Source organism: Triticum aestivum, chromosome 5B (assembly GCF_018294505.1).
Source record: "Triticum aestivum cultivar Chinese Spring chromosome 5B, IWGSC CS RefSeq v2.1, whole genome shotgun sequence".
NCBI lineage: Eukaryota > Viridiplantae > Streptophyta > Magnoliopsida > Poales > Poaceae > Triticum > Triticum aestivum.
Genome location: NC_057807.1, coordinates 531,690,357 through 531,707,702, shown reverse-complemented (window position 1 = coordinate 531,707,702; position 17,346 = coordinate 531,690,357). Strand labels below are relative to the sequence as shown.

The following is a 17,346-nucleotide window of genomic DNA, read 5'->3' as shown; positions in this document are numbered from 1 at the left end:
CTGAATACAATGTCAAAGTAGGATGTAGTTGTGATTGCGTTTTGATATGGATTGTCCTTCTTGTGTACTGTTTCAGAGGATCCGATCCTGCACGCACAGCTGAATGATATCCAACATTTTAACATAATACATCATGATGGCACCCAGGTTATGACTTGATTGAAATTAAGTGGATGCAATATTTTATTTTATTTTGAATTAGACTACTTACTATTTGAGTCTACTAATCTGTTCTCTGTATATTCAAAGATAATATTAATAGAAAGACTCTGAAGTGTCGTGGATTTTTTTATTCTCTATATATCAGAGGGGTTTGTTCTAAGAATTTGGGTCTATTTAGGTGCCCCTGTATGATGGTGAGGATCCAGCAGTCTTGTTTTAAGTTGAAACAAGACGCAATATCCACAGGAAAATGAAAACCAGAGAGCATGGCTTGAATGAAGCAATCGTGCGACCCCACTGCAAATACACATTATATATTGCTACAAGTAGCTTGTGTTGAATACCGGCATGTTCAGGGCCAGAAGTATAGGTGGTGCACATAAACCATGGGCTCTATCAGTCTTCTCACGCTGCAACACATTTGAGACATGGTGATATGGAGGGCTGGTCCATGAAAAATATCTTGGCTTTTCTAACCATTGCGTGCGCCAGTACCACAGTACACTTTCATCCAACCAGTATTGGTTGCTGCATCACATGCCATACAGCTGGTCTCATCAAATCTTATCAAATCACACTGTTTCTTCAGCATTGCACATGCCATGTTTATAGCCTTGTCTCCTGTGGTCCTGTCCACACTTGAGCTCATAGTTACATCTAACCCTTCTACCGTTCTCTCTTCCTTCAACTATAAATACATAGCTCGCTTAACACAGCTACTTCATCCACAAGCAAGATAGCAATCTAAGCATCACACCTTCCTGAGAGAAAGAGCATTTTAGCAAGAACACTACAGAACCATGATTCATCCAAAGAAGCTGGCTCAACTGGCTAAGAAGTTGCAGAGGCTGGTGTCAGCCGGTGGCCAGGAGACTGCAGACACCGACGGATGCTGCAGCACTGCTTCTGTTGCAGACAAGGGCCATTGTGTTGTGTACACCGCCGATGGATCACGGTTCGAGGTCCCGTTGGCTTACCTTGACACAGTGGTCTTCAGAGAGCTCCTACGGATGTCTTAAGAGGAGTTTGGCTTCACCTGTGATGGCAAGATCACATTGCCCTGGGTTGCCTCTGTGATGGAGTATGTGATGTGTTTGATTAGGAGAGAGGCCTCTGAAGAGGTCGAGAGGGCGTTCCTGAGCTCCATAGTGAGGCCTTGCTACAATGCGAGTTTGCCGCCATCAGCTGGATTTTATCAGCAATTTTCTGTTTGTAGCTAGTGGTACATGTTTTTTGTTCAGTTAGATATGTCAGTTGTCAGGACAATAGGAAATGCAACAAAGATCCTATTTTCTCATCTTAGCAGATCAGTGGGAATTTTCTGAAAATGTCAGTTTCCTGTGATTACACATCTGCATCTTTTGCGTTGCTACTCACTAAATGTTCTTGATAAGATTCAGCAAGCTTTCGTGTAAAAAAGAAGTCAGCCTGCTAGTCAGTAAATATGTTTCATTGATGAGTTTTGGAAGACGTTTGCAAAACTTGAAAGAATAGTCAACGGGAATTTGAAGCTATACCTATGTTTGCCAAATTCTCAAGCACTGTTGAAAGAAGAAAAAACAGAGGGCTTAAACCTCGATGGCATGGTAGTGTAAAAAAAGCAGAACTTGAATTGGAACCAACCACGATATGAACCTCCTTTCTTTTGTTCCATTTGCTTGTCTTTCGTCTGATCTTGTTGTAAGTTCCTGCTCTGAGTAATGAACTTGGCAGCTCTCCGGCTATGCTGGAAAATTAGGTACGACGGCCTCGAGTCTCAACTGAGAAATGTGGTCTACATCTGCAATGCTAGCTAGGTGTTGTTTTTTAAGCAGCGCTTTGGTTGCTGCAGAGTCTAGCAACTTGCTGGACAGTTCATACGGTCTGCATGATTTCTTAGTCCCAGCTACTCTCCTCATAGGATCCTAATGAAAAGCACAATCTTGTACTGGATCAGGGCATTATATTAGTAATCCCATTAGGACGGATTTATCAAATTGGGGGATATTATTGCTTGGCAGTTTTTTAAGCTCATTCGTGAACATTTCTCTGACCACCTGAACGTTTCTTTGTAAATTTCTGGGTCTGACGCCACGTAACTGTGCAGAAGAATATGTTGAGTTGCTCTGTTCAAGTCCTAAAAGCGACCAGTCATTTATCTCCACAGAAATATAAACGCTGGAGGAACGGTGTTTGTAACCGTTTTTCGATCGCAAAACTAAAATTCTTTGCATAGAACATCCTCTTTCCTGCTTCCTACATCGAATTACTTTACATACAAAAGTAAACATGATGACAATTAGCAACTGCAGACAATAACATGCTGGCTAACTTCCACAGGTGGAGCTGTATAGTAGCATGGCATCACCATGGAGCTAAGGAACGCTGCCTCCACCTCAGCAGAGGCACTTCTTCTGAGCATGGACATGGCGTACTCCATCACCATGGCGTCACAGGGCAGCTTGATCCCTCCTTCACTGCCTGCGAAACCAAACACCTCTTCAGACATCCGCAGGAGCTCACTGAAGACCACCGTGCTGAGGTATGCCAATGGCACCTCGAACCGTCTCCCATCAGTGGTGTACATGACACAGTGGCCCTCTCGTGCCACTGCTGTTGAGCACTCTTCGACTTCTGTTGTTGCCGTCATGGTAAAGCGCTTCCTCCCGAGAGCTGCTACCCTCTGCCACTTCTTTGCTAGTTGAGCAATTCTCCTGGCGTTGATCATGGTTGGTTCTTTTTTGCTGGGAGTTGGAAGCTCTAGCTGAGTTGCGAATGCTTTGTTTGTGGATGAAGCGATGCTGTTTTGAGGCTACTGGACCAAGAATTTATAGCTCGAGATATGAGCCCTGTCAAGTGCCATTGATGATTGGGTAAGGGGACAAGGCCATGAGGTTCATTTGTGCAATGCTGCAAGCAGATCAAGGATTATGCATTTCTATGGGCCAAATGTTTGGTGCATGATGGGTACTGCCATAGTGGGCATGTCTGGTGGATAAGTGACACGAGGACCCCATGCAAACTGGGTTCCAGCATTGTGCAATGAGATATTGGCAGACAAGCCTTGTGCAGGCATCTTGGGTCCAGCCTTCCGATGGATGGGCTACATCTTATTTGGAATCTTGTGTTATGGGAGTGACACCGTCAAGGATGAGCTACTTATGCTTAGCTGCAAGAGTAATGATTTCACAATGATCAGGGGATCCTAGTCTTGCACTCTGCAATTCATCAACGCTGAAATTGCAGCAATCATTTGGAGGGCCAGTGTCATGGGGCTAGCTAGCTAGCTAGCATGGTTTGCACTTTAATGCAAATCATTAACATCTTGATTAGGTTTGATGGGGACTACATTAACTGATGCAACACGAGCAAGTTGCTGAACAGTTTCATAACTCATAATTAATGGCCTACCTGACTTCTACGCGATGAGTTATTATGTTATTATATACTCCCTCCGTTCCTAAATAGTCCCTCCGTTCCTAAATACTTGTCTTTCTAGAGATTTCAAAAAGTGACTACATATGGAGCAAAATGAGTGAATCTACACTCTAAAATATGTCTATGTACATCCGTATGTGGTAGTCTATTTGAAATCTCTAGAAAGACAACTATTTAGGAATGGAGGGAGTATAAGTCTTTGTAGAGATTTCATCATGGACTACATACGGAGCAAAATGAGTGAATCTCACTCTAAAATGCATCTATATACATCCGTATGTGGTTCATAGTGAAATCTCTACAAAGACTTATATTTAGGAACGGAGGGAGTATATCAGTGGGTGAAAGAGACGTGGATTAGATTCAAGTGGAGCATCAATTTCTCAGCGCCTTCTCCGCACTTTCCTGTGGGTCTACAACCAGCTGCAAGCTTGCAAAACATGGCTCCCGTAAATTTAGCTGGAAGTCATGTTTGACAGGTATGGACTAGTCTTATGTTTCACACTTCCCTTTGAGCATTTTCAGGCCTACTGCCTTCTGTAAAGTCTTATTTTATCCTTTCAAGGTCGTTCAATTTATATGTAACAGACCAATTATTTACTCAAAAAATTGCTCTGTAGTTTGTACTTTGTACTGCTAAATGAAAATTTGCTCTTCCACTTCTGGATTTTATGCAAAAAAAAAATGATATAACAGCTGATATGCCCTGTCTGACTGGTGAACACCTTTTAATGTATTTTAAACAAGAGCACCCTCAGTAATTGCAGAAAATTGCTCTGTAGTATGTATTATCTGAGGGAACTGCATAATTATAGAACAGTGAAAGAGTTCGAGTTGCTGTTAATATTCTTGAAATTATTAGTTCAATAAATATAATTCTTTGGTTTATTTAGCATATAATCGAATCGCATATTTGCTTCTCTTAATGGTAGTGTTGCTTCTCAGGTGTTAGCTTCTATGGGCTAGACATTGGTGGTCTGAAGCCTGAGGTTGGAGTATGGTTCAATTCTATGTAGTTGTAGTTAAGGGGACTCCGTAAGATGCAACATGCTTCGTATGCTAATATGTAATTTCCATTCTCTAGTGTTCAACTATTTTCCATTGTATTGGACAAGACATGCAAAATGGAGAATAATGAGGCAAAAACTCTGCATATATTCATGAGCTACAAACTGCAAGCTGCTGGTGCAGCGCTACATGTGGTACTGTACAGCTTGGATATTGGCAAGGCATCACTACAGAGTTCAGGAATGCCCTCTCTACTTCCTCTGAAGCATTTCTTCTGAGCAAGCACATGACATACTCCATCACGACTGCATCGAAGGGCAGTGTGATCCTGCTGTCGCATGTGAACCCAAACTCTTCCTGGGACATCCTTAGCAGCTCGCCGAAGACTGTCGTGCCGAGGTATGCCAACGGGACCTCGAACCGCCTCCCGTCGGCCGTGTACATGGCACAGTGACCTTTATCTGCGACCGGCAATGTCGTGCAGCATGCTTCGTCATCCCTGGCCACCGACTTGACCCTTTGCCACTTCCTCACCAACTGAGCAAGCCTCTTGGGATGGATCATGGTCATTGCTGGGTGTTCTTGGTTCTCAGGTTTTTGGCTGAGAAATGTTTGGTCTATGAGTTTGTTGATGAAGTGATGATGTCTTGGCCCCTGAATATATAGGCACAGAGATACGGGACTTACTAGCAGGTGAGAGGGGACAGGGTGCGTGGGCTGCTGGCTGTAAAGGAAGGTAGCCAGATTCAGATCAGATTTTGCTGGGCCATGGACTAGTGGGCTATGGCTAGGCAATCAGTGCATGCTACAGTCTGATGCTAAATTGGGTAGGGGCATTATATGCAACCATCTGGGGTCCAGCTTTTATGGATGTGTTCCACTCGGTATGGTGTCCTGCATCACGAGATTCGGAGGTAAGCTAGTTAGTCTCATTCAAAAGAAATCATTTCTGAATGGCTTGATGACCCTATCTTTGTACGTTTGCAGCAACCCGGCGATTTCAATCAGGTGACTCAGGGTAGTCCTGCCCACGTCCTGGGACGTCCACTGACCGAGTACACAGTCTTTTGTAGCTCCAGCCTCCTAGGAGGATTGTAAAATCCCTTCTCTTCAATGCAATGAAACGCAAAGCTCTTTGCGTTTTCTCGAAAAAAAAATTCAATCAGGTGAGGTGAAGAGCCAGTGTCACAGGGGACACTGCATATGATGGTCAGGAGTCTTTGCTGAGTAGATGCAGAGTATCCATCACTGCTTTTGGGTGTACTTTGCAGTTACAGCTGCAGCTGCATGCTGGGTGTTTGTTGGTTGCTTCAGCAGTGCTTTGATTGCTGCAAATCTAGCAAGTTGCCTGACAGCTCCATATCTCATGGTCTGCATGATTTCTAGCACCGCATGTGACGGCCATCTCCTGGTATCTTCGCTGCATTTTCCAAGGCCTACAACAGTTAGTAACCATCAGGTCGCCAACTTCAGTGAGAAAGTCTGCCCATGGCTTCAGGTAATGGCATCGAGTCCATTTCTACGGAGCTGTCATTAGTTCATTTCAGTATTTCAGTATTTTTTGGTGGGGACCAGGACTGCAATAATGGAAAATGCAATGCAGAGCTCATTTGTTAACTGATAGTTTACTTACATGTCCATGACAGATTGACAGGGTCATTGCTAGCAGTATCAAATTTTGTTTGCTAAACACAAGTCTTGATGAGATGTTGTGTCATAGAACTGATTTCTGTACATTCGCCGGTTTTCCGATCCCAATACAAATATCAACAGGTTTATCTTTGGGTGACCAAGACACACCAGCCTTTTCTCCAGAAGGTCAGTTTCCTTTCTCCTTCTGTGATGATTACGTACTTCTTTGTCACATTTTGGGTCTGAGGCCATATAATCGCACAGAACAAATTTGTCGTGCTTATGCCCTACAAAACTGCGCTCAATCATTTATCTCTGCAACAAAGTATATATATCGAAAGAACAGTGGCCAGTACTGGTTATCTTCCTTGGCTGTTTGTTTGTCAAGATCAAAATGCTTTACATCAACGGTTTCCCTTCCCCCCTTTTTTTCCTACATGTAACTGAGTAGAAAGCAGGTGGTAATCAAGAGCTGCAGAGAGCAACATGCTGGACCACTCCCATAGGTGGCGCCACACCGCTTGCATCGTACTGGCATTGCAATGGCATCGTTATGGAGCCGAGGAACCCTGCCTCCATCTCCGTGGAGGTGCTTCTGATCAAGCACATGTCATACTCCACCACTGCCGCATCAAAGGGAAGTGTGATCTTGCCGTCACAGCCTGTGAAGCCAAACTCCTCTTGGGACAACCTGAGGAGCTCGGCAAAGACTGCCGTGCCTAGAAACGCATGATGTCAGCCGTGTACACGACACATCGGCCCTTGCCAGCCATTGCCGAGGCTTGTGCACGATCGTTCAGTTTCTTTCTCCAGCGCCGCCGCCGACCAGGTGAGCCTCTTCCTCACGAGGGCCACCATCCTCTGCCACTTCTTGGCTAGCTGAGCAAGTCTCCTGGCACTCACCATGGTTGCTACTTGTCTTTCTGGAAACTGAAGAGATTCTTCTGTCAGCTTGACCTTGGAATGCTTTGTCCTGTGGATGGAGCAATGGTGTTTGGAGACACTTAGCCATGGATTTATATCTCAGGGCTGCAACGGGGAAGAGACAAAGGCCATGAGTTGTGCTGGGGCAAGTGTTTGGCATGTGCTGGAGCTTGGGTTGGACATTGCCTATGCTACCATACTAACCTGTCTAGCACGAAGACCCATGTTAATTGTGAATCTGCAATGCCCACTGCAAAATACAGCTACTTGCAAGTTGCCTGAGTTAGCACAATGGCTGATCACTCACTGATGACCCAAAATCTGGTCCCATAGAGATATCATAAAAATCATTCATCACATTGTCTGCAGCTACTTCCACCAACATTTCAAACGGAGCACTCATGGCATTGCCTCCTACCCACCGCTCTTGCTGATAGCTACACATGACCCACACGCATATGCACTGCCCTGAGCCCCTCTTCTTTCGACTATAAAACCATGGCCTGCTCAACACAAACTTCATCTCATCTGCAAGCAAGATCACCACACCTTCAGACTTTCAGAACCAAAGTGAAATTTAGTTAGCCAGGAGCACATCAGACTCAAACATGATCCATCCAAAGAAGCTTGCTCAGCTGGCCAAAAAGTGGCAGAGGAAGGTCGCAGCCAGGGCCGGTGGTCAGCAAGCTGACGAGTGCTGCAGCACAGTCGCTGACAAGGGCTATTGCGTGGTGTACACCGCCGACGGGGCGCGGTTCGAGGTCCCGCTGGCGTACCTCGGCACGACAGTCTTCGCTGAACTCCTGAGGATCGCTGGGGAGGAGTTTGGCTTTGCGAGCAGCGAGGGAGGCAGGATCACGCTGCCCTGCAATGCCGCAGTTATGGACTATGTCTTGTGCCTGGTTAGGAGAGATGCCTCTGAGGAGGTCGAGAGAGCGTTCTTGAGCTCCATTGTTGGCCATTGCCATGGCCAAGATGCATTGATGGGACCCACCATCAATTTGCTCTTTACACGTAGCTTAGCTAGTGAAAATCTGGAATTTTTTTGGTCAGATCTCAAGAAATTGTACAGTCTGATATAAGATTGTAGTATCATAGGAAATGAAACATGGTGAATATATCTTTTTCTCTCAGAGAAATCCAATACTTTGCCACTCTAAATCCAAGCACATTATTTGCTGTTGTTTGTACAGAGTACTGAGGAAATAGAAACAAACCATAGCTTAGCTACTGAAAATCTGACATATTTTTGGTCGAATTTCAAGAAGTTTGTGCAGTATGATGTAAGATTGTATTATCATACGAAATGATACAAAATGTATCTTTGTCTCAGAGAAATCTAATACTTTGCCACTCTAAAATCCAATCACCTTATTTGCTGTATTGGAAGAAAGTAGAGACAAACCGTGGGCTTAGAATTTGTGGACATGAAATTCATGAGCAGGAGCGTGGGGATCTTCTGTTCCGTAGACATTACCCAAAATCTACATAAACCCTATACTACATTGAGAGGTCTTTGACATGAGAATGCTACCTCTGCGATCTACATAACTTGCCAATTGCCACTACTTCTAAAAGAAAGCATACGTCCTTTTTGTATGCAACTTATCACATTTTGTGATACATCAGCCCTTAGAATTTTACCTTGAGGGTTCCATCATTGAAATCATTCATGAAACATGTTCTGATATATCTTGCCTGACTAGTAAGCTGACAGAAAATTGCTTCTGCAATATGTATTAATGAGAGAAGGGTATATGATAGATCCTGAAACAACGGAAGAGTTAGGGTGGCTGTTAATTTTCTTGAAGTACTTACTTCATTAATAAATAGTTTGGTGATTTTTTCAATCATAGAATAGACTCACATCTTTGATTCTTTTAGTGGTAGGGGTGCTTGTTAGGTGTTAGCTTCTATGAGCTAGACATTTTGTACGCTGAATCCTGAAGTTATAGTTAATCGCTCTTCTGCCTATGGCCTAATGCCATATAGCTGTAGTTAATGGTACTTTGTGTGTGTGTGTTAATGGTACTTTGTATAATGCAACAAGCTGGTATACTAGTATATAATTTCCTATTCTCCAGTGCTGAACTATTTTAAATTGCATTGCATAAGAGATGCAAAATTGAGAACAATGAGGGACAAAAAATCTGCATATATTCAGGAGCTACAAACTGCAAGCTGCTGGTGCAGCGCTACATTTGGCACTGTACAGCTTGGATATTGGCAAGGCATCACTACAGAGCTCAGGAACGCCCTCTCTACTTCTTCCGATGCATTTCTTCTAAGCAAGCACATGACATAGTCCATCACCACCGCATCGAAGGGCAGTGTGATCCTGCCATCACATGTGAACCCAAACTCTTCCTGGGACATCCTTAGCAGCTCGCCGAAGACCGTCGTGCCGAGATACTCCAACGGGACCTCAAACCGCCTCCCATCGGCCGTGTACATGGCACAGTGCCCTTTATCTGCTACCGGCGATGTCGTGCAGCATGCTTCATCGGCTCTGGATGCTGCCTTGACCCTTTGCCACTTCCTCACCAACTGAGCAAGCCTTTTGGGGTGGATCATGGTCATGGCTGGGTGTTCTTGGTTCTCAGGTATTTGGCTAGAAATGCTTGGTGTATGAGTCTCTTGATGAAGTGGTGGTGTCTTGGCCCCTGAATATATAGGCACAGAGATACGGGACTTACTAGCAGCTGAGAGGGGACATGGTGCGTGGGCTGGTGGCTGTAAAGGGAGGCAGCCAGATTCAGATCAGATTTTGCTGGGCCACGGCTTGCTATGTAGAGGCAAAGGTAGTGGACTAGTGGGCTGAGCAATCAGATGCTACAGTCCTTGATGCTAAAGTGGGCAGGGGCATTAATGCAACCATCTGGGGTCCAGCTTTTATGGATGTGTTCCATTCGCTATGGTGTCCTGTATCACGAGGTTCGGAGGTAAGTTAGTTAGTCTCATTCAAAAGCAATCATTTCTGAATATGATGAGGTGATTGCAATCAGGTGAGGTGAAGAGCCAGTGTTACAGGGGACACTGCATATGATGGTCAGGAGTCTTTGCAGAGTATGCTTCACTGCGTTTGGGTGTACTTTGCACTTACAGCTGCAGCTGCATGCTAGGTGTTTGTTGGTTGGTTTAGCAGTGCTTTGATTGCTGCAAATCTAGCAAGTTGCCTGACAGCTCGATATCTCATGCTCTCCAAGATTTCTAGCACAGCATGTGACAGCCATTTCCTGGTATCTTCGCTGCATTTTCCAATGGGCCTATGACCAGTTGGTAACCATCAGGTCGCCACGTTCAGTGGGAAAGTCTGCCCTTGCCAGCCACCACCGAATACGACGTGCCACATGGTCCTTCGGTTTCTTTCTCCAGCACCGCCGACGACCAAGTGAGCCTCTTCCTTCCGAGGACCGCCATCCTCTGCCACTTCTTGGCCAGCTGAGCAAGTCTCCTGGCACTCACCATGGTAGCTTCTTGTGTTTCTGGAAACTGAAGAGATTGTTTTGTCAGCTCGAGCTTGGAATGCTTTGTCCTGTGGATGGAGCGAGGGTGTTTGGAGACACTTTGCCATTGTTTTATATCTCTGGGCTGCCATGTGCAGGAGACAAGACCATGAGCAGACACAATTGTGCTGAGCCAAGTGTTTGGTGTGTGCCGGAGCTTGGCTTGGTGATTGCCTATGCTACCATACTGACCGGTCTGGCACGAGGACCCTATGTCAGTTGTGAATCTGCAATTCCCACCGCAAAATGTAGCAGCTTGCAAGTTGCCTGAGTTGGCAGAATGGCTGATTATTTACCCAAAATCATTCATCACATTGTCTGTAGCTAGCGGCAACAACATTGCATGCAGAGCACTCATGGCATTGTCTCCTGCCCACCGCTCTTGCTGATAGCTACACACAACCCACACATATGTACTGCCCTGATCCCTTTCTTCCTTCTACTATAAATCCATGGCCTGCTTAACACAAACTTCATCTCATCGGCAAGCAACATCAAAGTCTACTCCACACCTTCAGACTTTCAGAACCAAAGTGAAATTTAGGTAGCCAGGAACACACCAGGTTCAACCATGATCCATCCAAAGAAGCTTGCTCAGCTTGCCAAGAAGTGGCAGAGGAAGGTCGCAGCCGGAGCCGGTGGCCAGCAAGCCGATGAGTGCTGCAGCACGGCATCCATCGCTGACAAGGGCCATTGCGTGGTGTACACCGCCGACGGAGCGCGGTTTGAGGTCCCGCTGGCATACCTCGGCACGACGGTTTTTGGTGAACTCCTGAGGATGGCTGGGGAGGAGTTTGGCTTCGCGAGCAGCGAGGGAGGCAGGATCATGCTGCCCTGTGATGCCACGGTTATGGAGTATGTCTTGTGCCTGGTCAGAAGAGATGCCTCCCAGGAGGTTGAGAGAGCGTTCTTGAGCTCCATTGCTGGGCATTGTCACAACCAAGATGCATCGATGGGACTCACCCATCAATTTTCTCTTTGTACGTAGCTTAGCTGCTGAAACTCTGAAGTATTTTTGGTCGAATCACAAGAACGCTGTACAGTGTAATATAAGATTCTATTATCGAAGGAAAGAATACAAGATATATCCTTATTTCTGAAGTTGCCACTCTAAAGTTGAAGTCCAAACATTATCTTGCCATAATTCATAGAGTACTGAAGAAAGTAGAGACAAACTGCAGACTGAAAGTTTCCGACATGAAATGCGGGAGCAAGAGGGTGGAGATGGCCGGAAGGCGGTGGAATTAGAAGAGTGCGCCGGTGCCAGCGAAGAGCAAGGCAAATCGGGGGACAATCAAACTGCTGATCCCTGTTCCATAGATATCACTACATTGAAAGGTCTTTGACATGAGAATGCTACCTCTGCGATCTATGGTAACTTGCCAATTTGCCACTACCTCTGAAAGTATCCGTCATTCTTGTATGCAACTTTAACACGTTTTGTGATACATCAGCCTGAGTTTTACGGTTTTACCCTGAGGGTTCATCGTTCCAATCGTTCATGAAACTTCTGCTGATATATCTTGTCTGACCAGTAAACTTACAGCAAATTGCTTCAGCAATATGTATTAATTAGAGAAGCGTATATGATAGATCCTGAAACAACGAAAGAGTTATGGTGGCTGTTAATTTTCTTGAAATAATTACTTCATTAATGAATATATTTTTTGATTTTTAAATCATATAATAGAATCACATCTTTGATTCTTTTTATGGTAGTGGTTCTTGTTAGGCGTTAGCTTCTATGAGCTCGGCATTTGTACTCTGAATTCTAAAGTAAAGTAAACCGCTTTCCTGCGCACCATATGGCATAATGCTATATAGTTGTAGTTAATAGTACTTCATATGATGCAACAAGCTGGTATGCCAATATCTAATTTCCATTTCCAGTGTTGAACTATTTTCAGACGCAAAATGGGGAACAATTAAGGAAAAACTCTGGCTATATTCAGGAGCTACAAACTGCAAGCTGCTGCTGTAGCGCTACATGTGTCACAATATGGCTTGGATATTGGCAAGGCATCACTACAGAGCTCAGGAATGCCCTCTCTACTTCCTCTGAAGCATTTCTTCTAAGCAAGCACATGACATACTCCATCACTGCTGCATTGAAGGGCAGCGTGATCCTGCCGTCGCATGTGAACCCAAACTCCTCTTGAGACATCCTTAGCAGCTCGCCGAAGACTGTCGTGCTGAGGTACACCAATGGGACCTCGAACCGCCTCCCATCGGCCGTGTACATGGCACAGTGGCCTTTATCTGCAACCGGCGTCGGCGTCGTGCTGCATGCTTCGTCATCGGTGGAGGGATTCTTGACCCTTTGCCACTTCCTCATCAACTGAGCAAGCTTCCTGGGGTGGATCATGGTCATGGTTGGGTGTTCTTGGTTCTGAGGTATGTTGCTCAGAAATGCTTGGTTTGTGAGTTTGTTGATGAAGTGATGGTGTCTTGGCTCCTTATTATATAGGCATAGAGATATGAGACGTACTAGCAGGTGACAGGGGACAGGGTGTGTGCAATGGTGGCTATAAAGGGGGGGCAGCCAGATTCAGATCAGATTTTGCTGGGCCATGGCATATCCTCTGTAGAGGCAAAGGCAGTGGACTAGTGGGCTAGTGGCTGTGCAATCAGATGCATGATGCAGTGCTTGATGCTAAATTGGACAGAGGCATTATGCAACCATCTGGGATCCAGCTTTGATGGATGTGTTCCATTCGGTTCGCTGTCCTGTATCATGAGATTAGGAGGTAAGCTAGTTAGTCTCGTTCAAAAGCAATCATTTCTAAATGGTTCAATGACCTTATCTTTGTACGTTGGCAGCAACACGGTGATTGCAATCAGGTGAGGTGAAGAGCAAGCATCACAGGGGACACTGCATATGATGGTCAGGAGTCTTTGCTGAGTGGATGCAGAGTACGCTTCACTGCTTTCGGGCTTGTATGCTTCACTTACAGCTGCAGCTGCATGCTAGGTGTTTGTTGGTTGGTTTAGCAGTGCTTTGATTGCTGCAAATCTTGCAAGTTGCCTGATAGCTCCATATCTCATGGTCTGCATGATTTCTAGCACCGCATGTGATAGCCATTTCCTGGTATCCCCCCTGCATTTTCCAATGGGCCCACAACCAGTTGGTAACCATCAGGTCGCCACTTTCAGCTAGATACTCTGGCACCGGGGCTTCAGGTAACGTCATTGAATCCGTTTCTACGGAGCTGTCATTAGTTCATTTCACTAATTGTGTATCTGCAATGCCCACCGCAAAATACAGCAACTTGCAAGTTGCCTGAGTGTGAGTGGGCACAATGGCTGATCACTCATCCAAAATCTGGTCCTGTAGAGATCTCGTCAAAATCATTAATCCCATTGTCTGCAGCTAGCTGCAACAACATTGCATGCGGAGCACTCATGGCATTGTCTCCCGCCCACTGCTCTTGCTGATACCTACACACAACCCACACATGTGCACTGTCCTGAGCCCTCTATTCCTTCTACTATAAATCCATGGCCTCCTCAACACAAACTTCTTCATCTCATCTGCAAGCAAAATCACAATCCACACTACACCTTCAAACTTTCAGAACCAAATAGAAATTTAGCTAGCCAGGAGCACATCAGACTCAAGCATGATCCATCCAAAGAAGCTTGCCCAGCTGGCCAAGAAGTGGCAGAGGAAGGTCGCTGCTGGGGCCAGTGGCCAGCAAGCCGGCGAGTGCTGCAGCACAGTCGCTGACAAGGGCCATTGCGTGGTGTACTCAGCCGACGGGGCGTGGTTCGAGGTCCCCCTTGCGTACCTCGGCACGACGGTCTTCGTCGAACTCCTGAGGATGGCTGGGGAGGAGTTTGGCTTCGCGAGCAGCGAGGGAGGCAGGATCACGCTGCCCTGTGATGCCACGGTTATAGAGTATGTCTTGTGCCTGGTCAGAAGAGACGCCTCTGAGGAGGTCGAGAGAGCGTTCTTGAGCTCCATTGCTGGGCATTGCCATGGCCAAGATGCATCGATGGGACTCACCCATCAATTTGCTCTTTGTACGTAGCTTAGATACTGAAAATCTGAATTTTTTTGGTCGAATTGGTAGAAGTTTGTACAGCTTGATGTCAGATTCAAATTCCAAACACATCATTTTCCGTATTCGTACAGAGTACTGAAGAAAGCAGTGACAAACTTCTGAGGCGTGGATGATATGACTGCAACTCCTATCCTTGGAGAATTGTAGATTTATGACTGAGCGGTGCAGATCGGGGTGGGTTGAGTGGTCTATAGGTTCTTGCAGGGCATGGCCTTCACTGAAACCTGTCTGGGAAATGGTCGCCTCTGCTACTGCTGCTGCCCGCCACCAGTAGTGGCTGCTTCCGGATCTTCGTTCCTTCTTGCCAGCACTGTTGAGCCCTCAGTGTTGAGCCTTCTTGCCAGCACTGTTGAGCCCTCAGTGTCATTCTGGGAGCCTGCTACTCAGATGCGCAGCTAGTGTCTGCAGGCGTGGGCTAGGCGGCATCTTGTCGGCTCCTCCACACTCCGGTGAGATTTTTATACCTAGCCTGTGGTAGTCTGTATCAAGGCATCAGATTTTCTCAAGTTCATGACCTGCTTGTTGTGACTAAGGAAGTGAAAAGACGCTTCCTTATGTTCTATCTCAGACTGATTTGGGTTGGGCACAATGTCCCTAGTTTCTGAAGAAACTAGGAACTCATAAATCTTTTTGAAACTGCTTTTGATCTTCTGTTCCATAGACATTGCCCTAAATCTAGATAAACACTATTACTACATTGAAAGGTAATTTGAGACGAGAATACTGCCTCTGCGGTCTATGGCAACTTGCCAGTTTTGCCACTACCTCTGAAAGCATCGTCATTCTTGTATGCAACTTTAACACGTTTTATGATACATGAGCCCTTCTAGAGTTTTACTCTGAGGGTTCATCATTGAAATCATTCATGAAACTTTTGCTGATGTATCTCTTGTCTGACTAGTAAACTTACAGAAAGTTGCTTCTGCAATATCTATTAATGAGACAAGCGTATATGATAGATCACTAAACAATGAAAGAGTTTGGGCGGATGTTGTTTTCTTGAAATAATTACTTCATTACCTAATATAGTTTTGTGATTTATTATCATAGAATAGGAGCTAGACATTTTCACTCTGAATCCTGAGGTTAAAGTAAATCACTTTGCTGCACCCTATGGCCTAGTGCTATATATTTGTAGTTAATAGTAGTATAGTACTTCGTATAAAGCAACAAGTTTATACGGAGTATATGATAATATTTAATTTCTATTCTCCGGTGTTGAACTATTTTCAGACGTTTTTTGTGTTTTCGAGTGTGGTTTTGTGTAGCCTGAGCTACACGGTACCCCATATCTTAGCCATCCATTTTGGCATCAAGATCCGTGCAGGCACATTTGTCATTTTTGTTTCTCTCGGACGAAACAACGTATAAACTTCAAACTTTGCAGGACAACAAAACATTCTAATTACTACGTGAGAAAAAACTTTCAAATTTTTTCATGCATTTAAAATCTAAAAATTATTTTTTTAATCAAAAAAAAAATCCTCATTTTCTATATTTATGTTGGTCCAAAAAATCTGAAAGTTTTTTCACACATTTAAGTTGTAAAGTTTGTTTGACCTGCAAAGTTTAAAGTCCATATTTTCTTTCATTTGAGAGAAACAAAAAAGAGAAATCTGCTTGTTGCAAGTTAGTTGGAGAGTACGGATCTCAAAGCAGTGTTGAAGGGCTGAAGATAAGAGGTTCCATGTAGGACGAGCTACAAAGGAACTTTGTGTTTTCTGTTTTCAGATGCAAAATGGAGAACAGTGAGGGGAAAACTCTATATTCAGGAGCTACAAACTGCAAGCTGCTGGTGCAACATTACATGTGGCACCGTACAACTTGGATATTGGCAAGGCATCACTACAGAGCTCAGGAATGCCCTCTCTACTTCCCTGAAGCATTTCTCCTGAGCAAGCACATGACATACTCCATCACCACTGCATTGAAGGGAAGCATGATCCGGCCGTGGCATGTGAACCCAAACTCTTCCTTGGACATCCTTAGTAGCTCGCCGAAGATTGTCTTGCCGAGGTACGCCAAGGGGACCTCGAATCGCCTCCCATCAGTCGTGTACATGATGCAGTGGCCTTTATCTGCGACCGGCGATGATGTGCAGCATGCTTCGTCATCTCTGGATGTTGCCTTGACCCTTTGGCACTTCCTCACAAACTGAGCAAGCCTCTTGGGGTGGATCATGGTCATGGCTGGGTGTTCTTGGTTCTCAGCTGTTTTGCTCAGAAATGCTTGGTCTGTGAGTTTGTTGATGAAGTGATGATGTCTTGGCCACTGAATATATAGGCACAGAGATATGGGACATACTAAAAGTTGACAGGGGACAAGGTGTGTGCAATGGTGGCTATAAAGGGAGGCAGCCAGATTCAGATAAGATTTTTCTGGGTAGAGGCAAAGGTAGTGGACTAGTGGGCTAGTGGGTATGCAATCAAATGCATGCTACAGCGTTTGATGCTAGATTGGTAGAGGCATTCTGCAACCATCTGGGGTCCAGCTTTTATGGATGTGTTCCATTCGGTACGGTATCCTGTATCATGAATTCATGAGATTGGGAGGTAAGCTATATAGTTAGTCTCGTTCAACAGCAAGCATTTCTGAATGGTTCAATGGCCCAATCTTTATATGTTTGTACTTTC

General features: G+C 45.1%; 5 protein-coding genes and 2 pseudogenes across 5 annotated transcripts; 2 read left to right on the top strand and 5 right to left on the bottom strand.

Moving 5' to 3' along the window:
* Positions 1-153: 153 nt before the first annotated feature.
* Positions 154-1,464, top strand: LOC123112979 (auxin-responsive protein SAUR36-like; annotated as a pseudogene).
* Positions 1,465-2,270: 806 nt separating this feature from the next.
* LOC123112977 (auxin-responsive protein SAUR36) lies at positions 2,271-3,048 on the bottom strand. The gene has a single exon (XM_044534080.1). It carries the CDS (start codon positions 2,867-2,869, stop codon positions 2,441-2,443), a length of 429 nt encoding a protein of 142 aa, XP_044390015.1. The 5' UTR covers positions 2,870-3,048; the 3' UTR covers positions 2,271-2,440.
* A 1,663-nt stretch (positions 3,049-4,711) lies between these two features.
* Positions 4,712-5,203, bottom strand: LOC123112982 (auxin-responsive protein SAUR36). The gene has a single exon (XM_044534084.1). It carries the CDS (start codon positions 5,155-5,157, stop codon positions 4,738-4,740), a length of 420 nt encoding a protein of 139 aa, XP_044390019.1. The 5' UTR covers positions 5,158-5,203; the 3' UTR covers positions 4,712-4,737.
* Positions 5,204-7,088: 1,885 nt separating this feature from the next.
* On the top strand, positions 7,089-8,276 carry LOC123112972 (auxin-responsive protein SAUR36). Its single transcript, XM_044534077.1, has one exon. It carries the CDS (start codon positions 7,752-7,754, stop codon positions 8,223-8,225), a length of 474 nt encoding a protein of 157 aa, XP_044390012.1. The 5' UTR covers positions 7,089-7,751; the 3' UTR covers positions 8,226-8,276.
* Positions 8,277-9,276: 1,000 nt separating this feature from the next.
* Positions 9,277-9,772, bottom strand: LOC123112981 (auxin-responsive protein SAUR36-like). The gene has a single exon (XM_044534083.1). It carries the CDS (start codon positions 9,721-9,723, stop codon positions 9,304-9,306), a length of 420 nt encoding a protein of 139 aa, XP_044390018.1. The 5' UTR covers positions 9,724-9,772; the 3' UTR covers positions 9,277-9,303.
* Positions 9,773-12,521: 2,749 nt separating this feature from the next.
* On the bottom strand, positions 12,522-13,118 carry LOC123112978 (auxin-responsive protein SAUR36-like). The gene has a single exon (XM_044534081.1). The coding sequence runs from the start codon at positions 13,018-13,020 to the stop codon at positions 12,598-12,600; it is 423 nt and encodes a 140-aa protein (XP_044390016.1). The 5' UTR covers positions 13,021-13,118; the 3' UTR covers positions 12,522-12,597.
* Positions 13,119-16,383: 3,265 nt separating this feature from the next.
* On the bottom strand, positions 16,384-16,946 carry LOC123112983 (auxin-responsive protein SAUR36-like; annotated as a pseudogene).
* Positions 16,947-17,346: the final 400 nt, after the last annotated feature.